The sequence below is a fragment of the Trachurus japonicus genome, chromosome 20 (genome assembly GCF_045865225.1).
Source record: "Trachurus japonicus isolate A0001 chromosome 20, Traja_1.0".
In the NCBI taxonomy this organism is placed as follows: Eukaryota; Metazoa; Chordata; class Actinopteri; order Carangiformes; family Carangidae; genus Trachurus; species Trachurus japonicus.
The window spans coordinates 26,605,498-26,630,531 of record NC_140926.1 but is presented as its reverse complement, the minus strand read 5'-3'; the positions used below and the strand labels follow the sequence as shown (position 1 = coordinate 26,630,531).

At 45.8% G+C, this 25,034-nt stretch overlaps 1 protein-coding gene across 1 annotated transcript in view; it reads right to left on the bottom strand.

Annotated features, from left to right (window-relative positions):
• Positions 1–2,204: 2,204 nt before the first annotated feature.
• The window catches only part of rreb1a (ras responsive element binding protein 1a), a 76,335-nt gene continuing 53,505 nt past the window's right edge, over positions 2,205–25,034 (bottom strand). The window contains exons 7-19 of the mRNA XM_085763070.1: positions 16,321–16,462; positions 15,907–16,055; positions 13,072–13,261; positions 12,713–12,985; positions 10,800–11,256; positions 8,267–9,986; positions 7,974–8,176; positions 7,668–7,865; positions 7,421–7,582; positions 6,733–6,891; positions 6,467–6,591; positions 4,786–5,542; positions 2,205–3,203 (exon numbers count right to left, since the gene is read on the bottom strand). Of these exons, the coding sequence (XP_085619196.1) occupies positions 2,518–3,203; positions 4,786–5,542; positions 6,467–6,591; positions 6,733–6,891; positions 7,421–7,582; positions 7,668–7,865; positions 7,974–8,176; positions 8,267–9,986; positions 10,800–11,256; positions 12,713–12,985; positions 13,072–13,261; positions 15,907–16,055; positions 16,321–16,462 (5,221 nt within the window). The 3' untranslated portion in view covers positions 2,205–2,517. The remainder of the gene's footprint in view (positions 3,204–4,785; positions 5,543–6,466; positions 6,592–6,732; positions 6,892–7,420; positions 7,583–7,667; positions 7,866–7,973; positions 8,177–8,266; positions 9,987–10,799; positions 11,257–12,712; positions 12,986–13,071; positions 13,262–15,906; positions 16,056–16,320; positions 16,463–25,034) is intronic.

The following is a 25,034-nucleotide window of genomic DNA, read 5'->3' as shown; positions in this document are numbered from 1 at the left end:
AGTCGGTCAGTCAATCCAGTTGTTCAATATTTCTCTTTTTCTTTGACCGACCAAATGGCCGACCGTCGCTGCTTTACAGTTTCGTTATGAGCCGCTGAGGTTCGATTCGTTTCGCTTATGAGGTTGTTTTGATATAAAAAATAAACTGGTGAAAATGTACAAGAAGAAAAATGAGCAATATTCATCTTCACACGACAAAGAAAATACACATACACACTACCCGTCCCTCGTGACATCTGGATCAGTAGGTGATCCAGATTCAGCGCCTCCATCTGTTGTGGATATGTCTGGTTACACTGAAGCAGGGGGTGATTCAGCCCGTCACTGTGTTTGTTTGTGTGTGTAGCAGGGTTATACACTGAAGGAACACAAAATAGTGTTGCACTCACACCCACCCCAACCCAACCCAACCCGACTAATCCATCCATCCATCCATCCATCCATCCATCCATCCATCCATCCATCCATTCATCCATCCATCCATCCATCCATCCATCCACCCATCCATCCATCCATCCATCCCTTTCACCCTATCATCTACACCTCCTTCTGGAAATCACACTGAGATCCAACACAGGGTTTCAGTAATAATTTGATTGTCATTAATGCCAAATACATTGATGGGAGATGTGACCGTTGGAGTGTTCTTAAAAGAGCTGTTTTGGAGCTGCTCTTGTCTCAAACAGGTCTGGACATGATGTGAGAGGACAGGGCTATGTGGGGACAAACAGTGCTGAAGTCATCCATGTCTAACTGAAGACATTGTGATAATACTGGAAGGAGACTAGCCAAGCTACTAGCAGCTGCTACCAACACAACGTTAGCTCAGTTAGCAGCCTGGTTAACCTGTGTGATATGGAGTTAACCTAGTTAGCATGAGTTTGAGCCTTCAGCTAACCCCGGCTAATAACAACAGCTAGCTGTGTTAACATTCACTGGACAAACCTTGTTAGCAGTTAGTCTTAGCCCTTTCCATTTCTATGTTACACTGTTGTTGCTACTAAGTTAGCCTTGGTTAGCTCTGTTTGGGCCACTGTGTAAGCCAACTAGCCAGTTTGGACCTTGGTGTGTTAGCCGTGGCTAGCTTGAGCAGGCTAGCACAGACTAGCCTGTTGAGGAAGACGTGGGATTGGGAGGCTGCTACAGTGCTGCTCGTCTGTCCGTTCAATGGTTGCAGTTAAAAAGCAGAGGTTGAGGTAAACTGAACCTGGGTCAGGTGTTAGCGGCCATAAACATTAGCACACCAGAGGCCCCGTAAGAAACCCTGAATGGGTGGGGTGGGGTAGGGGTGGGGGTTTGGATGATGATGACAGGTGGGGGTCACACACTTTCACACACATAAACAAAGAAAAATTTGATTTGTTCAGTTATATATATATATAAAAAAAAAAAAAGAATCCACAAAAACAATTCCCCGCCCTACACCTAAATATCACTGATAATCGCACACACGCCGAAAAAACAAACAGAAAATACTCTAGCATCACATGCCAAATGTTCAACTCTCTGTACACACATGGAATCAAATGAGAATGATTATGAATAAGAAATTATTAACACACAAACCAACTCACAGGGTGGCTTTGAGGGATGAAGGGATCAATAGTGTGATGGGTTTCAAAAAAAAAAAAAAGACACAGAGAACACAAACTTCTCAACACTATTTTCTGCCCTTTCCAGAGTTTTCACACTGAAATCTGGTGAGACTGTCAAGCTGATGAATGTTTCTGTGTGGTTTTTTATCAGAGCCAGCCGAGAGATGGGGATGGGTGCGGAAGCCGAAAAAGATGACGAAGCACTGGCCTTTCTGGGTTTCCAGTTACAAAAAGTTTCTTTAGCCACGACCAGCAGCTGTCTGCGGTAGCCACGGTGACCTACCAAAAACCAGCCGTCACCTCCAGTTTCAGTTTTCCTCCAGTAACATCAAAACGCAGGAGGGACCGCTGGGTTCTGGATTTGGACAAGCTGTGGCTGATGGACCAAAACAAATTCAAGTTCCCCACCCAGACTGGTTCATTCTCAAATCCAGAGCTGGTTCAGGTCTTACAGTGGGATTGTTCAGTCTGTGATGCGTAGCTGTAGGCCAGCTGTGATTTAAATACAGAAGAATAAACACAGACACTGACAGTCCAGCTCAGTCTCTGTCTGTCTCTCTTTGTCTCCTAAGTTGATCATAAATTCTCAAACAGAATCTAGAACAATAATAAATTGTAACTTTATTCTTTTTATTGCTGAAATAGAGATTCCCCGCACAAAAAATGGTAATGCAAATCATTATCGTAAAAAGCTATAAAAATTAGATCCATCCTCTGTAATATGCAGATAAAGATATAGCAAAAAACATCATAGAAGTAGGACTAGTAGTAAGGCACTTCAAGAAAACGAGGTGTTCGTCTTTCTATCAAAAAAGTTTTCCGGGCTAGTTTTTGCATCATCATCATCATCATCATCATCATCATCAATGGTGTAGCGTCTTTCCGTTGTATGGCACTGTGGTGATGTGGGGGGGCCGGCCTCTCAGTCTATCCCCACCAGAGGAGGCTCTCCGTTGGGCAGGATGTGCTCCAGAGACGGCTTGGTGTGGATCTCCAGCAGCCCCTGGATGAAGCCCTCTGCTGGGGGGGCCGAGGCCGAGGCCTGGCCTGGTGGGGAGCTGGAGGAGGACGAGGAGGAGGACGAGGACGAGGACGAGGAGTCTTTCAAGGTGTCATGTGTTGATTTCAAGTTGCTGGCTGAGGACTCGTCACTTGTAGTTGTCTTTGTGTCAGTAGCTTGTAGGCTGGGGGTGGGGGTGGTGGTGGGGGGGGGGTCTGTGCTCTGTGCCTCTGGATCTGCACTGGGCTCTGCTGCTTTTACAGAGTCCTTCTCTTCTTCCTCTTCCTCCTCCTCCTCCTGGACCGTGGCAGATTCTGCTGCGTGGCCCTCCTCCCCCTCCCCCTCTCCCTCCCCCTCCTCTCTTACGTCCTCCTCCTCCAGCTCTTTGGCCCCGACGATGGCGCTCCCGCACTCGCTCTCGTTCTCCGAGGGCGGGCAGGTGGAGGTCGGGGTGGGGGTGCACGAGTCTCCGTCCTCGCTGGCGTCGTCGTTGGCGGCGGAGGACCCGTCTCCTCCGCGGGGCTTGAGGTGGATCCTCTGGTGGCGGACCAGGCTGTGCTTCAGGGTGAAGGTCCTCTCACACGTCTGGCACTGGTACGGCCGCTCACCTGCACGCAGGAGAGTTACACTTAGAAAACACATACTAGATTAGAGGTTCAATTATAGAGAGAGAAAAAAATGTAAAGAAAAGTAATGCTGCGTTCATAACAACTCGGAGGACGGAATTCCCAACTCGGAAGTTTCCGACTTCCGACATCATTGCATTCACGCTGCAGGAACTCGGAAGAAAAAAAAACATGGATACCTGAAGGAAGTTTGGCGTATTATGGCTCATAGCTGAACAGGAAAAATAAATGCAGCAGCAAATGATGTTTATTTTGGAGGAGAGGAGACGCTGCAGATGAGTGCACATATAATGTTACAGCCTTGGTAACAGTTAAACGTTATTTCTGTCACATACGAGGAACAAAATTTCATACCATACAACAACCACAGCTTAATATAAACGTATTTCATACCGGCTACTGCAATATTACACAAAAAATATGCATTAAAACTAGGGCCGGGACTCGATTAAAAAAATTAATCGAATTAATTAGAGGCTTTGTAATTAATTAATCGCAATGAATCGCATTTTAATCGCATATAAATATTTGACCTGAGAACAGTGAGAAGCATTTTTTTTTTCACATGGATTTTAGTATACTATTGAATGACTGAATACATAAGCTTAAGCATTCAAGGTGGTACTTAACCAAGACCAACAGACTAGGGATGCAAATTATCGATTAATTCATTAATGGATATTTGATACATACAGATTAAATGGTCTTTCCTTCCAATACACTATGATGATTACTGTAGTATTTAACTAGGCTACTTAAATCACAGTAGCATAAACTGATTTGGTGAACTCAGCCTGATGTAAACATTAATAAAACTCAGTAACCAATCACACAGGCAGCTCCATGTTGTCCCTGTGTGATGTTCAGGGACAGGTCAGGACAGTCTGAAGACAGAGCTCTGAGGGTGAAGTCCTGTCATAATGAGATGAGCTGCACCTGTGACAGTGACAGGTCATAGATATAGCGCTGCAGCTGAGCAATTAGCGCTATATAGCGCATTTAGCGTGCACCCGTGTCTGTGTGTCTATGTGCAGGCAGAGATCAGAGATGGTGTTTTAAATAACCATGCTAGCGTTTCACCAGCTCTCATCTCTGCCAGTCAGCCTCTCAAACTGCCGCCTCTCTCGCGTGCGGGTGCACCGCACGTAGACACACGTGAGAAAAAAAGAAAAAAAATTGAAAAAAATTTTTTTTAAGTGCGATTAAAATGCGTTAATTTTTTTAACGCGTTAATTTTTGTGTAATTAATTAATCGTAATTAATGCGTTAAAGTCCCAGCCCTAATTAAAACTTAAACAAATAACTTAAAATGTCTAAATTCTAACTGTTTAAGACGAGAGCTGCCATGTTTTAATGTTGTCGTGACGTCAAGTCGGAAAGTCGGAGCTCTGATATGATACCTGAGTTTCCGACCTGTAGTTTCCGAGTTCGACACCATTCAATTCATTTTTTACAACTCAGAGCTCGTTTTATCCCGACTTCCGAGTTGTTTTGAATGCAGCATAAATACTAGAAATAAATGTGAAATAACAACACAAAGTGGTATAAGTGAAGTGTGTTGTACCTGTGTGTGACCTCATGTGTCTGGTCAGGTCCTGCAGGGACCAGAACCGTTTGCCACAGACGTTACAGATCTTCTTCCTCTTGTCCACTCGTCCTCCCGTCGTCTCTCCTCCTTCCAAACTCTTTGGTTCTGACGCCTCTCCCTCCCCCTCCCCCTCCCCCTCTCCCTCCCCCTCCCCTTCCTCATCGCTCCTCTCCTCCTTCTCCTCCTCCTCGTCCTCCTCCTCCGACTCCCCGCTCTCCCCCGCCTCGCTCTCGCCTCCCTTCAGTCCTCCGTCCTCTGCCTCCATCTCCGCCTCTTTCCTCTGCTCCTCCTCTTTCTCCCCCTCCGTCCCTACGGTGGCGCTGCTCTCCATCACCTCCTCCTTCGCTGGCAGAGTCTCCTCCTCCGGCGCCGAGGCGGGCGTCTCCTCGGAGAGGTGCGCCCTCTCGTGGCGAGCCAGAGTGGTGGCGTAACGAAAGCTCTTCTTACAAACCCGACATACGTGTTTGTACTCGGGCTGCTGCTTCACCACAGGGCTGGAGGAGGCGGCAGCAGCACCTTTCTCCTTCTCCTTCTCCTTCTTCTCTGGGCTCTCTGTTGCTGCTTGGGGAGCGGAGGTAGAGGATGATGAGGAGGGAGATGAAGAGGAGGTGGGCTCGGAGGTTTGTTCTTCCTGAGTGGAGCCTGAGGAGAGCTTGAAGTCGATCAGCTTCTTGCCAAAGTTCAGGTCCAGACTTTTGTTGCTGTGGCAGTCGTCATCGTCTGTGCTCTCCATCTGGAAAAGGCCGATACTGATCAATACTGGAGCAGATGATTGATCAATAAAGGTTTGCTCAAATGCCTCTACTGATTTAAATACATCTCTAAATATCTGTCTTCCATCTTCTTGTTTTATTCAATAACATTTAGGAAACTAAATGAAAAGGTATTAAAGGGATAGTTCACCCAAAATTCAAATTTCACTCATTATCTACTCACCCTCATGTCGACTAAGAGCTGGGAGCTGAGAGTCCTCCGTTCCTTCTCTGAGTTACAGGGGGGTCCGCGCAGCAGTATTTGTCCATATAATGGTTGTCAATGGATACCAACTTTCTTCGTCCAAAAAGACACACCAAAAAACATCCAAATACCTCCATACTGCTCGTCTGTAATGTCCCTCTTGTATTGAAGCCCCAACATGAGAAATTGTTCCGCCGGTGAGTGCAAATCACGCGAGATTTGCACTGACACAGGAAGAGCAGTGAACTGAGACACTGGGAGCTTCTGCTACAAACAAGCTTAAAATATAGACTTATTTAATTTTTTTCGGAACAATTTCTCATGTCGGGGCTTCAATACAAGAGGGACATTACAGACGAGCAGTATGGAGGTATTTGGATGTTTTTTGCTGTGTCTTTTTGGACGAAGAAAGTTGGTATCCATTGACAACCATTATATGGACAAATACTGCTGTGCGGACCCCCCCGTAACTCAAAGAAGGAATGGAGGACTCTGAGCTCTTAGTCGACATGAGGGTGAGTAGATAATGAGTGAAATTTGAATTCTAGGTGAACTATCCCTTTAATAACCAGATCACTGTAAACTCTTCACTACAGTTGGAGCTCACATGTTGCATGTTGTCACCAGACTATTCACATCTGAGTCTACTTGTTGGACTGAGCCACAGATGAAAAGCAGAGAAGTTGAGTTTGATCATCACCTTGCTGCTGCTCAGCTCAGCGTGCTGTCCCTGTGCTGCTGTGGCCTCTGGCGCCTCCTGCTGCTCTGCCTGCTCCATGGCCTCCAGCTCCTGCTGCTCTGCACCGCTCTCATCTGGACTGAAACCTGCAGCACAGAGCAACATCCATCAGTCAGCCATAGAAACACCACCCACGTCACATCAAGTAATAACAACATTTAGTTATGAAGTCACTTTTAAATCAGTCTTATGAAGATCAAACCATACAAGGCTTTTCAGTGACCAACCGTGGCTTTCTTTGGGGGTGGGGCTTGTGTCTGCTGACTCCGCCTCCTGTTCAGAATGGAGGCTGTCCCTGGTGGGGGAGGAGCCTCCGTCCGTGGAGGCGGCCATGCTGCTGAGGTCTTGTGCTTCTCCTGCAGCCTGCTCCGTCTCCGACTGACTCTCTGTGGGACAGAATGGAATCACTGCTATCAGTACCTGCAGCTACACTGTCACACACTATCAACACAAAAAATTACTTCAACTTGATCTGTATGAAAGCATCACATAGAAATAGTCATCATATCATAAACTAATAAAATGTGATGACAGATGCAGGGAATAGAAACAGAAAAAAGAGGAACTCCAAACAGAAAAAGAGGAACTCCAAACGGAAGCTTGTGTAGCTCTTCCACTGCAAGAGCAAAACCTGCTTCCGATAACCCCCCCACCAGCCCTAGTGGAGACCTTTCTTTCTTCTTTCTTTCTTTCTCATTCATTTTTTTTTTACTTTTTTCTTTTCTTTCTTCTTTTTCATTTTAAAAAAATGACACAAATAATCAGGTGGCAGTAACATACGTACAACCCATCAACATCACAAACATACGGGAACACAAACAGAAAAACACAGCAACAGAAAAGTATCAGATTAAAAAAAAGTACAAGTACATGTACAGACACTGCAAAAACATGGGGAGCCTGGCTTTTTCTTACCTGCACTCTCGTGCGAGCCTTCATCTCCGTCTTTCTTTGCGAGGGAGCCGTTGCGTCGCAGCGCTCTGTGGGTCACGCCGTGTTTCCTCAGCAGGTGGCGCTCACAGTTGGATTTGGTGGAGAAAAAGGCATCACACTTGGGACAGGGAAACGGCTTCTGACCTAAAGACAGACAGAGTGTCATGACCCTCGTGGTAGTTCCTGACCTCTGATTGGATACTGAGTGACTGGCTGATGTGTGTATTACCGGTGTGTGTCAACATGTGTCTCTGCAGCGAGCTGGCCCAGGGGAAGACTCTGGGGCAGAAGGGGCAGGTCATCTTCTGGACAGAGTTGGAGTAGGCGTTCTTCTTCCCTTTGGGTGGAGCCCCCGCTGCCGCCGCCGGCTTGGCCTCCTCCTTCACCCCTCCCTCCTTCTCCTCCCCTCCTTCTGCTCTGTCACCATCTGATTAGAATTAAGCCTTAGTTTATCATCCACCCCAGACGTTGACATCACTCATTCATTCATCCTGCATTCAAGCACTTAGTCTGACCTCTGCCCCCCCTTCTTTACCTCTCTTTCCTCCCAGGTCTGCAGCTCCAGTCTGCAGGTAGGTACTGAACTTGTTAGTGTCAGTGGTGGCCAACATCTTTTCTACGCTGGCAAACTCCCCACTGGACTCCAAGTCAATGCCACTGCCACTGCCACTGCCACTGCCACTCACAACAGTCTTCTCCTTCGCTGCCAGAGCAACCAGCTTCTTCCTGGACCGTTTTCTGTAGGGGGGGGGTAAGCACTCAGTTAGCAGGAACTTTACAAACAATGTTATTTAGTGGTTACGTGGGTTTATAATGAAGCTCACAGACCTGGAAAGTCCCTCAGGTGGGTCTTCACTCGGTGTCTCTGGACCAGCGGAGGGTCCGGGGCCGTCAGCAGCTGAGTCAGCCTGAGTGGAAGCAGCAGGGGCCGGGGGTTTGGCCTCCAACGAGGGGGTCTCTCTCCTCAGGAGGTCTGGGGCTCCAGAGACAGAGTGGATGATCTGAGCGATGGAGGCCAGAGGAGGGAGCTCCTTGACAGAGGTGGAGGGAGAGGAGGAGGTAGAGGAGGCTGGTTTGGGGAGCAGTGGTTTGAGGCGCTGGGCTCTAGCAGAGTTGTTGAGGTTGGAGAGGGAAGCAGGGGGAAGAGGAGCTGCAGGGGGCAGCTGGTAGCAGCCCAGGTGGGGGTGGGGGTGTAGGGGGGCCAGGGCGGCGGCGCTGCCGGCCTTCTCGTCCTTACACAGAGCGCTCTGCTGCTCCACGATGCTGCTGGCGCTCTGCTCCGTCTTGATCTCCTTGCTCTCTGCGTGGGCCTCTCTGCGCTGCCTCTTGCTGGGGATGGACAGGTCGATGGGCTGGTCCATGGCCGAGCAGTCGAAGCTGGGGGAGACGCTCTCCAGTTTGACGCCAGGAGACCCCGCCTGCCTGCCGGTGCCGGTGCCGGCGCCGGTGCCGCGGCCTTTAGCCGAGAAGTCCAGCGGCTGGTCCAGTTCTGTAGGATAAACCACGTTAGCCAGCTCCTCCACCTTCACCGTCTGGATGGGAGCCAGGCCCAACCCGTTGGTAGCAGCTCTGGCAGACGCCACGGTGGTGGCCGGCACGGCCGCTGGCTGCAGCGTGGCGATGTGATCCTCGATCTCCCTCTCCTGCACCTCTGGGTGCTGCTTCAGCAGGTGGTGGATGCAGTTGCGTTTGGCCAGGAAGGCGGCGCCGCAGCGCCGGCACTCAAACGGTTTCCTCTGGCAGCCGTTGTGCGTTCGCAGGTGGATCTGCAGCGCCCGGTAGGTCTTCAGGTCCTCGCCGCAGAACCGGCAGGTGGTCTCGGCCCCGGTGCAGCCCGTCTCTGTGTCTGTGGGGTTGGTGGTCGGAGCGGTGATGGCCGACGGCGCCATGTTGGCTGTAGTGGTGGAGGTGACGTACTTGATGTTCTTCTCGATGTCCTTCCTGGACGTCTTGGCGTGCTTCTTCCTGAGGTGGCGCTCGCAGTTGGCTTTGACGGTGAAGGGGTAATGACAGACCCGGCAGACGTACGGCCGCTCGCCGCTGTGAGTCCGCAGGTGTCGGATGAGCGTGGCCTTGTCCGGAGCCACGTAGTCGCAGATGTTGCACTGGTGAGGAAGGATGCCCAGGTGGAAGCGCATGTGAGCCTGCAGCACGCCCGAGAAGGAGAACACCTGGTCGCAGAAGCGGCAGGGGAAGGAGCCTTTAGTGGAGCCGGCGCTGCTTCCCCCTTTGGTTCCCGGCTTCCTGCCGCTAAGCCCCGCCTCCTCGTGCACGGCCGTGGTGGCAGCCGGCGGCGAATCGGACATGGGCGTGTGAGCGTCGCCCATGCACTCGGCGTCCATCTGCCCTCCGCTCCCGGCCGAGGAGGAGGAGGAAGGTGTTTTGAAGAGAGCGGGGGTGGGAGGGGGCAGGCTGGGGCTGATGCAGCCCAGCGAGGCCTGCTGGGAGCTCTGGAGGGGGGGGGGGGTGGTGGCTGTGAGGCTGGAGCGAGGGGTGATGGGAGGTTTGGGCTTCAGCGGAGGCATCGCTTTCTGACTCTGGTTTTGACCTGGGGGGTAAGAAGCAGAGTCAGTGACTGGTTGATGAACTAACACAACGAGCTCAGTGGCCTCTTTTAGGGTGAAACAGAAACTGGTGGAGTCAACCTTTCTTCCGATTATTGATTACGGTGATGTGTTATATATGAATGCCTCCGTTCAATGCCTCCACATGTTGGATAGTGTGTATCATGGTGCTCTGAGGTTTATTACAAACTGTGGAGCTCTAACTCATCATTGTGTCTTGTACAGTAAAGTAAATTGGCCATCTTTATATGTGCGCAGGCTCGGCCATTGGTATGTGCTGATTTACAAGGCCATTCTTGAGATGATTCCATCTTATTTATCATCCCTTCTAATCTTGGCTAACAGGGCCTACAGTCTCCGCTCTCAGGACTTTTGTCATTTTACTGTTCCTAAGGTGAGAACAGAAATGGGGAAGAAAGCTTTTAGATTCTCTGCTCCGAGTACATGGAACAGTTTGCAGTCAGAGCTCAAACTCCAAAGTCTGGTTGGTATCTCTGAATGTATTCAAGTCCATGATAAATTCCATCACATCCAGGCTTCAGGAGTGCAAATGTTTTACTCGAGTGCAAATGTTTGACTAATCTTGTAAATTCTTTTAACTAATTTTGAAAATTCAATAGTTTTTTTGTTTTGTTTTGTTTGTTTGTTTGTTTTATGTTTTTAATCAATGTGACTATGTGTTGAAACTATGTGCTGTCATTCTTGGCCAGGTCTCTCTTGCAAAAGAGATCTTGGATCTCAATGGGACAAACCTGGTTAAATAAAGGTTAGAATAATAAAAGTGGAGCGACACTCACCTTGACCACCAGTGAATCCAGGAGCTTTGGCGAGAGGCGGTAGGGTCAGTCCCATCTGATTGGGCGCTGCAGTCGCCACTTTGAGGATTTGCTGGATGTCGGCCAGCTCCATGATCCCGGCTCCCCCCGCCTCGCCGGGTTTGGCCCCGGACAAAGCCGCGCCGGCCGTGGCGGCCCCCCCGTCGGGCTGCAGCAGGAAGCCGGGCGGTAAGGGCAGGGACAGCAGACTGAGGGTCTCCTTCTGGGACAGGCCCTGCAGGGCCGAGGCCTCCAGCAGAGGGATGCTGAGGGCAGCCAGCCCCCCCACACCCAGCCCTAGAGTCAGCCCCAGCCCCCCAGACATGAAGGCTGAGGCCGGCTCCTGGGGAAGGCTGGAGCACGGCGGCTCCACGTGGATCACTTTGATGCTGTCCAGATGGGCCTGGTGGATCTCATCGTCTGTGGGACCAGACTTGACCTGAGGAGGACAGGAGTTATCAGAGAGCTGCTGCAGAGCGGAGCTGCTTTCTCCTGCCGATGCTATCAGTGCTTGTTTCAATGCAGACGACACAAAGCTGGATCTCTTCTTCACACCAACCTTTAAAGGGACAACGAGGAGTTTCTCCATCAGCAGAACGAAAAATTCTGCGACAATAAAAAAGTCTCATATTAATGTGGATGAATCTACGTTACCACTTGTTAATGGGCCCATTTTAGATAAATCAGGGATGCAAACGGGTCAGGACCAAAAAAGAGAGGAATTGTCTGGCGTGGGGGGGTGCTCACCATTAACAAATGATTACATTACAATATCATGGAAAAGTCAATTTCCAGTAGTTCAACCCCCCAACCAAGTATTGATTGATTGATTATAGACATAGTTTTCAGAAGGCCAACATTTCTATATTAAAAATGCTTTTTAAAAAAAGATCCTTTGCAATATTTCAATTTTGGAGATACGGAATTTTAGGTCTTCACTGAATGTTAGTCATAATTATTACTATTAAAATAAACTGAATAAATAAAGACATTCAGTTTCATTCAGTGTGTAATGGACATATAGGCCTATATAATGTGTTAGTTTCACTTTAATTGAACACATTCTACATCGCGGAGGCGACGTCTTTCCACTTAGGGCTTCCTTCACCTCTGAAACGGGGCAGAGCTCCGTGGAAACACCTGCCTGACACAGCAACGTAGGGAACCGTGCATGTCCGCGGCGCACAGCCCCACGGACATGCACGGGGGGAAAAACGGCGTCGCCGTCGCACCGACTGCACGCGGATACGCGCCGCTTTAATGAGCGTGCATGTCGCGCGTCTACATTGGAGGTCGGCTGTTATCAGTATAATCAGAGACCATGAATGAGTTCACCTCAGTTTCACGTGATTGTCTGTCAGCCTGTTAGAAAAACACTTTACTGACCCCAGCTGAGACACTGAGACCCCCCCCCAAAAACAAAAACTCTTCGGATCTGAACGATTCACACAAGTCACCTAATTGGTCATGAAAAAAGCGAGTTTCGCTTTTCGGCGCGCTGTTTGCATCCCTGATAAATATATTGTTTTGTCTCTATCGTTATTGTGTTATTATTAGTGGTGGTGGAAATGCTGGGCGAGCCGACCAGCGTTTCTTTACTTTCGGTTTCGTGGCGAGTCATGAGAATAACGCAGCAGAATCGCCGTTTATGGTGGGAACTATGACGGTATGTGATCGTCTTCCAACCTCTGACTTTAATTCTTGATGAATGAAAACATGAGTCTGTCTTGCGCCGGTCAAAGAATTTCACGGTGCGCGGAGGCTCATAAATGTAGTGTGAAAACACTTTGCTTTTCCAAAACTCCTCGTTGTCCCTTTAAGCTTGACACCATTCAGTACTAATACAAAAAAGTGGATGTCAGAACCAGGTGACAAACTCTTTTTCCAAAGCTTACTGTAGAAATGTGTTGAAGGCCGAGTGCTTCCAAGAAGCTGGCCTGCTGTGTTGGCAGGACGTCCTTGTCTCCGTCCTGACTGTCCTCTGCAGCTCGCTGCTCTTCAGCCTCCTCCATGTTCTCCTCTGTGTCAGTGATGGCGGCCTTGTCAGGGTGGGAGGTGGTTTTATGGAGGTCAAGGGCAGAGCGAAGAGGGAACGCCTTGTCACAACTGTCACAGACGAACCGGTGGAACTTACTGATACAGCGACGGAGGTTTGTCTCACACCAGACCTGGAGGAGGAAACCACAAGGTGGTTAAACACTGAGCCCAGAACGGAGAGCAGAAACACCCACACGGCTCGGTGCTGGATGAATACCTGTGCAATGTGAGCAAACTTCTTGCAGGAGAAGTCGATGAAGGCCAGGTCGTTGAAGCCGGCAGGGATTGAAGGGTTGTTCTGGATAAAGGGCCGGCCGCTGGGGTCCTGAGGGAGGAGCTTGTGAACGCCTGCGTTGTGACGCAGCAGACCACGGTGAGTCCGGAAAGAAAGGCAGCAGAAATCACACCTACCAACACAGAATGAGGGAAGCAGGTCAGATTTATACTGCAATACTCAGTAATACTGCATCACATCAGTCTCTGATTTACTGCACAGACGAGTCAGAATCCACTGAGCCACTCAAACAACCTGCATGGGACACAGCTCAGGGACTTTGGTGTCTTTGTATCTTCCCATTATTTCCACATCTGTTTGCAGATATAGAACTTTCCATTTATTTGATGATGGAGTCACTTAAAGGGATAGTTTAAAGTGTTTGGCAAATTGTTGAGTGGGTTCATTACAGTAATTGTTGGTGCAAGCTGTTTTCAGATCAGCGGGGCAGAGATGTGAGCTCTGCATGGCGTGCAATACTTTCGCCTTTCCCTCATCAAACTCATCAAATACACAATCAAACAACTCCAAAACGCTCGGTGGACAAGTTGTGACCAGCACATTCACCACACGAGTTGTTATTGAGGCAAATACAGCCGGAACTACATTCCAGACACGGCTGCTGGGCGGAGGGATTTTAAAAGTGCAAGTAGTTCCGAGTATAATAGTGCCCAACTTCCTGTTTGTTTTCAACTCTGGCTGCCAGTCTACACATGTTCTATGTTCATCCACCGCCAACAAAATAACTCAGTGGAGGGGTGGCAGAATGGTGCCAGGGGGCTGTTGGGACCTTTTGTCCTACATTGTTTTTATATGTACATTTTCAAAATTGCAAAAATGTTGTGAGTTTGATGGCATGTTCAGGCTGGCAAAGAGAAGAGAAAAGGGTCCAACACAACAGGATTCTTGCATCTTTCATTGTCGGCAGATAAACGGGAACAGAGCTGAACCAAACTATTCTCAATGAGGCCACAAGATGGAGACATGTCCCTGTGTGTGTGTGTGTGTGTGTGTGTGTGTGTGTGTGTGTGTGTGTGTGTTCCTCTGCTGCAGCCAGTTTCAACTGTTTCAACTCTCTAGCTCACTGCTGACTTGTTATCTGTCCCTCCAAACTGTAAACTGTTTTCTTGTCTGTAACAACATCTATTGCACGTCTGTCCGTCCTGGGTGAGGGATCCCTCCTCTGTTGCTCACCCTGAGGTTTCTCCGACTTTTCCCTGTTAAAAGGGTTTTCCATGGAGTTTTTCCTCAGTCGATGTGAGGGTCTAAGGACAGAGGATGTTGTTACGATGCCATGTAAAGCCCTTTGAGACAAACTGTTTGTAAAAACGGGCTATACAAATAAAATTGCCTTGCCTTGCCTTGCCTCCATCCACGACTTCATTAACAGAATGTAGATGATGTAGATGAGAGCTGTTGGTCTTTAGTCTGAACAGAGCCTGGAGGTTCAGACTGGGGGGAGGGGGGGGGCTGGTTCAGAATCAGGTTGGAGTGATGTGTCATTCAAACCTCAACAGGTCTTTTTATTCAAGGGACACACACACACACTCTCTGTGTGTGATAACCTGCTCTTGTTAAGCGCTGAGAGGACAGCTGCTCAGTGTCTGCCACAGTCACACACTCTCTTATCGCATCCTGTTCAAGTGTGTGTGTGTGTGTGTGTGTGTGTGTTTAAGCTGTGTGTAATCCCCAGAGGCGTTCTCAGAGGATTTTTGGTGAGGTGGTGGTTGAGGTGGGGGGGGGCTGAGGGGACGTCCACTGTGGACCATATGTGGACCAGCACTTGTTGAACTCTCCTCCTCCTCCTCCATCACTTTATTACTGTTCTTCTGTTTGAATCATTTACTACAAAACAAAAGCAGTGGGCTCTCATGTTGTCTCCACTTTCTACTTCACTGTGTTTGGAGGCAAAATGTCAGAAATATCTTCCATAGTGCTGTTGTGCTGCTCAGTATCAATCCATTCATCTATGAGTAAATAAATTATATATAATTCAAAAGTAAGGAAAATATAGATTGGCTTTACGCTCTACATGGGTCTTTTTTTTTTATCATCTTTTAAAAACAGATCAACATTAACTAATGTAGCTCTTCCATCTCTCCATCCTCCTCTTGGTCACTTAAATTACCTCTCTCTCTTCCTCCATCCTCTCCTCCCTCCATCCCTCCATCCTCTCCTCGTAAGATCCTCTTACAGGCTGATTAGTGAGGATTTACAGCTAAATATTCCTGCTCCTTCTATAATGAGCCGCCTTTCTTTCTTTCTTTCTTTCTTTCTTTCTTTCTTTCTTTCTTTCTTTCTTTCTTTCTTTCTTTCTTTCTTTCTTTCTTTCTTTCTTTCTTTCTTTCTTTCAGAAACACATGGTCAAGTTGAATTTTTGAACTTTGTGTGTTTATGTGTGATGTGGGGGAGAGTAGAGTGGAGTGGGGCGGGGGTGATAATGGGGGGTTTGTGAGGACTTTTGCTGCCACGGTGACCGACAGATACTTATTATCCTTTTAGGATGGGTGGGAGGGGGTTGTTATGGCAACGGGACTCAGCCAAGTGTGTCCTGAAACCTCCTCCTCTGTGACATTACATTGTTCTCTCTCTAGCTCACTGCTGACCTGTTATCTGTCCCTCCATCCACGCTCTTACTTTCCTCTTTGAAATGTTTGTGATTAATCACCAAGGATCATCTACTTCTGTCCTGTTTCAATTGGATCACGTGGACAGCTGAATAATGTGTATGTGAATAAAAAAAATGGAACTGACTAAAAACTGTGTGTGTGTGTGTACCTGAGTGCGGTGTCAGGGTGTGTGTCCATGTGTGCGTCCAGCTCCAGTCTGGAGCTGCAGGTCTTGAAGCAGAGGGGACAGGGCAGCAGCTCCTCCTCTGACCCACGAGCCACGACCGCCGACTCCTCCGCCACCGTGTCCTCCACCACCTTAACACACACACACACACACACACACACACACACACACACACACACACACACACACACACACATCATTATTTCCATCGCTCTGTCTCTGTCTGTAGGGGACTGTGAGACATCCTTGTTTCTGGAGAGTTACTGTCATTCCTTCTGAAATGATGTGGACCACAAGAGAAGGAGTTCAATTCCCAGAGACCACAATGAATAAATTGCCCCCCCCCCCCCCACCCACCACAGTGTTAATCCTGTCTGAACTGGGCTTTAGTTCTACCTTCTTGCTGGGCGGCTCCTCTCCAGTCTCCTCCTCCGTCCCCTGCCTCCTCTTGACGGACGGACGGCGACGTTTGGTAGGGGAGGGGGGGCTGACAGGAAGCAGACCACTGGCCGGGTCCTTCTCATGGATTTTCATATGTCTGAAATGGAACAAGAGGAAAGAAATCAAGCTAACTGATTATTTACTCTGAAAATCAAACGGCTGCTCAGCAGCTACAAACCCGTCAACCTTCCATCTCCTTCGTTAACTCAGGCACCTTACAAAGCCCCGTTTGTCAAATGCCAGCACATCAACATCTTATTTACTTGAAAGTGTTTTCATTGGGTTCATGTCAGATGCTTATGAGACAGTATGTAAAGATGGAGGTGGTGGTTTCTACTGGTCTCTTATATCTGTGCATATCATTCTGATTTTCAGTATCTGTCAGTGTGCTGGTGCTAGTCCGCTTTTTGTTTTGTTTTTTTCTGTCTCTGCTTTTGTTTATGATGGAGCTCAGTTCTCTTGTTGTTGTTTTTAACCACTGCAACAAAAGGAAAAAAATCTGAATCAGAGCTGTGTCACCTCAAAGGTCAGACTGTGTGTATGTGTGTAATATTGTAGACATGACCAACAAGTGTTTGTGTGCTTTAGTTTAAGTGTTACTAGACGTGTGAGAAAGTGTGCAGGCTGTTTACGTTTCACTATGTTACTGTGTGTGTGTGTGTGTGTGTGTGTGTGTGTGTGTGTGTGTGTGTGTGTGTGTGTGTGTGTGTGTAAGGAAAGGTCATCAAGTTTGCATTTGGTGGCAGCAGCAAGGTGTCGGTTTACAAAAGTTCAAAGATGAGGAGACGAGGAGAGGAGAGGTAGAGAGGGGAGGGAGCATGGCAAGGAGAGGAGAGGAGAGGGGGCAGAAAGAAAAGAGAGAACATGGGAGGAGAGGAGATAAAGGGGACATGGAAAGGAAGAAACAAAGAAAGGAGAGAGCAATGGAGATTGGAAAAGGGAAAGGAGAAGGAATGAGGGAAGAGAAGAGGAGGAAAGAAAGGAGGTGAGGAAAGTGGGGTAACCATAAGAAAGAGGAGAGGAGTCCCTGCTATTAATAGGAGCCAACAGGCAGCAGGCAGGATGCCCATAAGAGGTCCTGGCAGACTGACCAGTCAGCAGATCTCACACCAGCTGACAGGAAGTGCTCTGCTAACCAATGAGGAGGACCCTGGAACTGACCAATCAGAAAGTAGATCATATGCTGAGTCAATTCATATATATATATATATATATTCATATATATATATATTCATATATATATATAGAGGTTATATAGAGGTTTATATGTGTGTGTATATGTGTGTGAGAGTGTATACATATACACATACACACACACACACACACGTATGTGTGTCTGTGAATATACCTATATAATTGTACTGATTGTATAAAGTTTGTAGGAACTCCGTTTGCTCTTGTGTTGCAATGGGACACTAATGTTGTGACACTTTTCCTTCAGAGGTGCATGAAGTTGAACCATGGGTCTGTAATACATCCATGAGTCGGTCAGTTCCTGTACATCACCACACGGGGCGCTGTGGAGTCAGTCAGAGCTGTGGGGGAGACGGACACCAACACATGTATCTGTGCACATATCAACTATGTGTACTACACTCCAGACGTACGATGAGGAGCAGGGCAGAACCAAACCGAACAGAGGAGGAAGAAGGAGGAAGTGAGGATGGAGGGAGGTGATGAAGAAGAGGATGTTGTTCACTGTTTCTGGACAAGTTCACTTCAATTCATCCTTCTGACAGAGACAGCCTCTTCCTCTTCCTCTCCGCTCACATCAAACATGCAACAGGCTGAGAGCCAATCACGGCTCAGCAACCCCCGACTGCCTACAATAGGCTAATAGGATGCTTTGCCATGGCAACCGGGCCCAACGGCGTCTCACCCAGGAGGAGGACTGACGGAGCGCTGAGGCAGAGCCAGGAGGAGACGTCCTACTTTACATTCAATCTGACACTTGGGATGAAGTCATTTCCTGTCATTGTTTTCTATCTCCACTTTCACACTTTTTTTTTCAATTATGGATGATGTTGCAGTTAAATGTAGAAAACATGTTTATACAGCTGAACCTTGAGCTTGTAGCATCATGTACTGATTAATGTGCATGTACAATAACTAAATGTCTCACATTTCTTTTGGGTGCACATTATCTGTTTCTTAACAGCCCAACAAGTGGCAGCATCCATGTGCATCCGTCCCGTCCTGCACTGTGCAGCAGCTCTGAGCTCTGGCGATCTGGATATTTGATGGATGGATTTGTTTTCAACCAAAAACACTGTTCAGTTTCCCTCTGAATCTCACTGCTTCAGTTTGTCAAACATCTGGATGGAAAAAAACATTCTCCCTCCTCAGTTCTTCAACTTTCTCTGTGTGGTTCAGTGAAGCTCTCAGGCCGTTTCACGCCTTCAAGCCATCACACTAAAAACTAGAAGAACTAGTTTCACATTTCAAGGATGCTCAGCTACAAAATGGAGTCCCTCTTACTGGAGTAGAGAACACATTTCCATTTTCTCTGCTGCTGAATTAGAACTTTTGGGCCTATGGGGCGTTTGATTCTCCATCTTTCTAAATTTGTCTCTTTTACTGGCAACAAAACATTTCACATTTTTGCCAAACAAGGATGAGAATTCATCATCACATCTGTTCCTTTCCTCTTTCCATCCATGGCCTACGTCTAACCCTCATCTTCTCTCTTTCTTTTTGCCCCCCCCCCTTTCTCGGCCTGTTTGAAGACGGTCGAATAGGAAAATCTTGCGATTCACATTTCAAAGGATGCTCTGCTGCAAAATGGATTCTCTCTCTCTCTCTCTCTCTCTCTCTCCCGCCCTCCTCCCCCCTCTGCTCCTCTTTTCCACTCTCCATCTGAACAGGCCTCCTCTTTATTTTCCTACAGCCTAAAACCAAGCCTCGCAGAGAGAGGCAGAGAAAAAAACTGGAGCTCAACTTCGACTTTCCTGTTTTACTTCCACTCTCTTGTGCCGTTTGCATTGTAAATGAGCAGGGTGAAGAGGTGCAGAGCTTCATCTGTCCTCATAAACACCTTTCTTCTTTTCACATGTAGAATACATGCAGGATTCTGAGAAAATGACGCAACCAGTTTCCAGGGTGTGTTGATGGAAATCATCATCCAGATTGTGGGCAGCCAGCAGGAGGCCGTGTTATTTCCTCAGTGTGAGTTCAGTTTGTCTTTCAGAGGAGAGACAGGAGAGTCATGCTACTGCAGAGACTCACCCAACCAGACGGGCCTGTTCCAGCTGCAGCAGGATGAGGTGAGAGCAGGAGCCTCCAGCACAGGCCATGAGAAGTCAGGCCGGCTGCATTTACTCAGCTTCTCTACTAGGGATGGAACGCTTCCCCCAAAAAGTGTGTATGGATCTACCTGCACCACTAACCCAGACGTTGTGTAGTGGGTCAGCTGTGGAGCAGGAGGAGTCTCCAGCAGTCTGCTGAGTGGGAGCATGCTGGATTAACTTCCACCTGACGGTGACGTTAACAAACTGTGACTATGTGTAAACACTTGTGCTAGCAGCAACATGTCCAATATGTTGGCTCGTCTCCTCAATGTGCCAAACATGCACTGAGGGTCCTGTAGCAGGGGTCCACATGGTTCCACACATGGTTCCACACATGGTTCCACACCAGACACAGCCACGCGTCAGAGCGCTGAAGTCAAACTCAACCTGAAGATGAGCTGAGTGCACCTGAACTACACTCCTACTCAATCAGTACGTTTACATGACACTTGAAAAAAACGAATTATTGCCTTAATCCGACTATAACTGGACAACTGAAGTGCATGTAAACACCTTAAGACCAACTAAAGTCGGAGTTCTCCAACTCCGATTAAGACACCCAGATAATGAGATTGGAATTAGATTTTCTCCGTCATGTATACGCCTTAGTCGGACTGAAGCTGGAATGTGCGCATGCTCCACAACAGTAGAGACGGCACAAAGTGCAGCAGAGAAGCCGCCCGAACCCGGCAAAGTAAAGAAAAAAATCAACGTCAGCACCGATTCAATGCATTTCACACAGCGCAACCAGCAAGAGTGTTTTATTATATTTATATTATAAAAAAGGAAGCCCGTACCCTATTCTCAGCGTGAATCCGGCCCAGACAGGCGCGTCTGGTCGGGAACTGCAGTTGAGAATTTATTATTAAGCTTATAAGTTGTTTATATTCAGTTTTTTACGAGGTGACAGAAAAGTCACCAGGACAGGAGGCGTATTAACCTGCTGAAACAACAGGTGACGCCGCATGAGGGGGCGATGGACCCCGTCAGTTATTCAATTTTCTCAGTTGCATGTAAATTGAGACAAGGACAGAAGTCCAATTAGACGCCAAAATCAAATTTTGAGCATAGCTCGATGAAGCTCTGCATGTAAACGTACTGACTGGAACTGAGTGTATGTGTTGACCCTGCAGAATCATAAGGTCTGCTGCTTCAGCCCTCTCACTGCAGCTATTACCACATGTTTTATCATATCACACAATTAGAATTCTATACAAGTATTACTGTATACAATCTATATAGACACAAATAACCATCTATATAGGCAGGGTGCATTCATATGTTATGCTTATGTATGATATTTCAAAACAACACACACACACACACACGTTCCAAACCGTGGTATGATCCAACAGTCATGGTTGTGCTTTTTCTCATCCAATGACAGGTGATGAGATGTTTATGGGTTGTAGTCATTTTAGCTTTCAGTCATTGTAAACTTGTTGCATCAGATCTGTTTGTCTAAATGTTTCTCAGTTTGAGCTGCTTTTAGTCATGTTATTGTTGTTATAGCATGAGAGTTGAGGGCAAAGACAGTTTTCCATTCAGTTAATAATTATTTACCAGAGGTTGTGCTGCCAAACACCAAAAACTGTGATCCCAAACACAAACAGAGGAAAAATACAGAGAAAAGTGCAGTGACATAGAGCAGATGTCTGTCTCTGTCCGTCCTGCAGCCTACAGTCATTCCTTCCTGCCCACACCTCTTCATACCAGCTCCATGAGACTGAGACTGAGGACTCAGAGAAAAGAGGGAGGCGGCAGGAAACCTTCAGCTTTCTGCATCACAACAACTTGGATTGGCTGCACATCTCAACACCGACACTCCACTAAACCAACCAACTGTGCTGCTGCCTTTTACTTTTCTTCTTTAGCCACTGTTTTGCATCCACTGGTTTGTATCCATCTGACAGCTGTGACATCACCACAAGGTACTACAGTGCAAACCTTTCTGCACCTATAGTCTGTCACAACCATTATAATTACAATTCTCATTTTCTCTCTTTTATTATGCTGTCATATGTATGTAGCTACACTGTTACTATTGCACAAAATGTCAACTTGAATGACTGAATTCTTGGTTTGTTATTGCAACTTTCAATAAAGTTAAGAAGAAAAAAAAACCTTTCTGCACCTAAACTTAATGCAGTTTAAACACACAAACCGTATGTGATAGAAGAAGAAATCAACAGAGCATCCAAATAATAATAAACAAGGATCTGTAACAAGCTCCAACACTGGGTGTTGTCAGTGTTTTCACAGTATTGATTTAGAACCTGGACCTGCTTTAGTAACACAAGATATTTGAAGCAAATTAATGTTCAATGGGCCTCATTCACCAATATCTTCTTAAGAACCTTCTTAGATTCTTTCTTAAGTTGTTCTTAAGAAGTTCCTTAAGAAAACCCTACGTCAGATTCATCAACGCGTTCGTAAGCCTCAGAATTGTTCGCAGCTGTGTTCCTACTTGATGAATGCCATCTCCTCGTAAGTTGAGGGCGTGTGCCAGGTGAGTCTAATTAACATAGGATTAGCATCGGTAACCGCCCCATCAATGCCCGTAAAAGGGCATGAGACTGCAGGGCCGTGTGCACACAGCACCCACAGGCACTGAGCAGAGAAGGTGAAGTGAGAAAGAAAGTTCAAATGCGCAAATGAAAATCTGGGAGGGAGCACCAGACTCCAAACGTAAAAAGAACTCAAGTAGTGAAGTGGCACTACTGCGGCAGGAATGAAACAAAGAAACAAACAAAAGGCTTATATTTAGTTTATATTTTTATATTTAGGCTATATTTAGTAGCGTCACTAGTGGATGCAGCTCAGACCACACTCTCACGTGTGCCATCATAAATATCATCATATTATCACATATGAAAAAAAAACAGTTGTGTGTAGTGTGAACACTTACAGTAAGTGCCCCCCCAAAAAAAGAGAAAAAAAAAACAACTGATATGAATTAAGTGTCTATAATGTTTTTTAAGAGACTGCAATGATTTGTCAATTATTATTATTAATATATATGATTATTAAAAACATCATAAAAGATAAGAAAATAATTCTTATTCAAATCATATAATATCATACAACTGCAGAACAAAAGAAAACGCTATAATCGGTTATTTTTGCAGAAGTCTCAGCACCTAAAAGTGCGTAAGTATACTCCTGACTGTTCGTAGATTTTGTTCTTAGTTAAGAACAAATTTTGGATAAGAAAACATTCATGAATGCCACAATCTTCGTAAAAACTTCGTAAGTAGGACTTAAGAACAAATTTTTTCTTAAGAACGGTTCGTGAATGAGGCCCATTGTCTTTATACCAGGTTAAGATTATGTGTGGCTTCTCTCCTGGATGGAAATAAAGAAACATAAACTCAAAATAATAGAATATTAAAATATGAATGAACTGCTGTTGTGAAAATGCAAGGTCACCAGCAAACAGCACAGCTCAGAAGGTCAGACTGAGACAAGAATCCACATGACATGACCCATATCTGCAACCAGTCATTCCAAACCGGTATATTTCCCAACCAAATGAAAATAGCAAAAGTCATTCCAATATACAAAAATGGAAATAAACATCAATTTGAAAATTACAGACCAATTTCTCTACTTCCACAGTTCTCAAAAATCTTAGAAAAATTATTCACCCATAGACTCGATCATTTCATAGAAGCACAAAACTTACTAAGTGAACATCAATATGGGTTCAGATCCAATCGATCCACCTCAATGGCTGTAATGGAACTTACAGAAAAAATATCATCAGCAATAGATAAAAAGGAATACACAGTAGGTGTGTTCATGGACTTACGAAAAGCATTTGACACCATCGATCATAATTTGTTAATGAGGAAGCTGGAAAGATATGGGATCAGGGGCATAGCATATACATGGCTAAAAAATTATTTAGACAATAGAAAACAATATGTGCAATTAAATAATGAAAAATCTGACTTGTTGAGGATCACATGTGGAGTCCCACAAGGTTCTGTGCTGGGTCCAAAATTATTTATTATGTACATTAATGATATTTGTAATGTGTCCAAGTTATTACATTTTGTTTTGTTCGCTGATGACACCAATTTACTTTGCTCTGGTAAAGATCTGAGGCACCTTCTGGACACAGTGGAGAGAGAACTAGGAACGATAAAAAGATGGTTTGACATTAATAAGCTCTCACTAAACCTAAATAAAACTAAATATATAGTATTTGGATACCGAAAAAATTTAGATCAAATACAAATTATGATAAATAATATTGAAATAGAAAGAGTTAATATAAATACATTTTTAGGAGTTATTTTGGATGACAAACTAAGTTGGAAACCACATATAAATCATATAAAGAACAAAATATCAAAATCTATTGCAATATTAAATAAAACAAAATACATCCTCAACAAATGCTCATTACATTTATTGTATCGAACATTTGTTGAGCCATACATTACTTATTGCATAGAGGTCTGGGGGCATGCGTATAAAACAATTACAAAACCAATTTTCATATTACAAAAGAGAGCAATAAGGATAATCAACAGGGCCGATTATCGAGACTCAACAAACACATTTTTCATAAACCTACAGATCTTGAAATTTAATGATCTTGTGGACTATAAAACTGCTCAAATTATGTATAAAGTAAATAATAATCTGCTTCCAGATGGTGTCCAGAGGATGTTTCAGACCCGAACCAGTAGATATGAACTAAGAGGGACTCATGTGTATACAAAAGCAAAAGTACGAACAAATGTGAAACAGAGATGTATATCAATTACAGGAGTCAATCAATGGAATAATCTAGAATTAGAAATCAAACTGTGCAACACACTTAATAGATTCAAAAAGTTATTTAAAAATAATATTATTAATAAATATAAAACTGATTTATAAATACCAGTGTGCTTATAAACTGCTGTATGTAGAATATGCGTTTTTTTTTTTTTTTTTTGTTTGTTGTTGTTGCTCTGTAAAAAAAAAAAAAAAAAAAAAAATGTTTTAAATTGAGTGAACGAAAAATGTTAATTTAAGAAGGGTAGGCAAAATAAGCTGATGCTTCAGCCTACACCTTTTCGGTCACAGTAAATTGATTTGCTTGTTGTGTTTTTTGTTCTGATTTATTTTGTTTTGTATTTATACCTTTATATTTGTCTACTGTATTTGTTTTTATGAGACCGAAATAAACATACTAAACTAAACTAAGAATGAATGTGCAGATTGAGTAGAGGGGAAGACGCAGCGCTGCAGGGACCGTTGGACGTGATGGGGGAGTCTGGACTCCACTGATAAATGACTGGGCGTTGTTCTGTATGTGGGGGTGGGCATGTGAGAGATGGAGGGTATGGTTTAAAGATGTCTTCCCACTTCCTGTAACCCCCACAC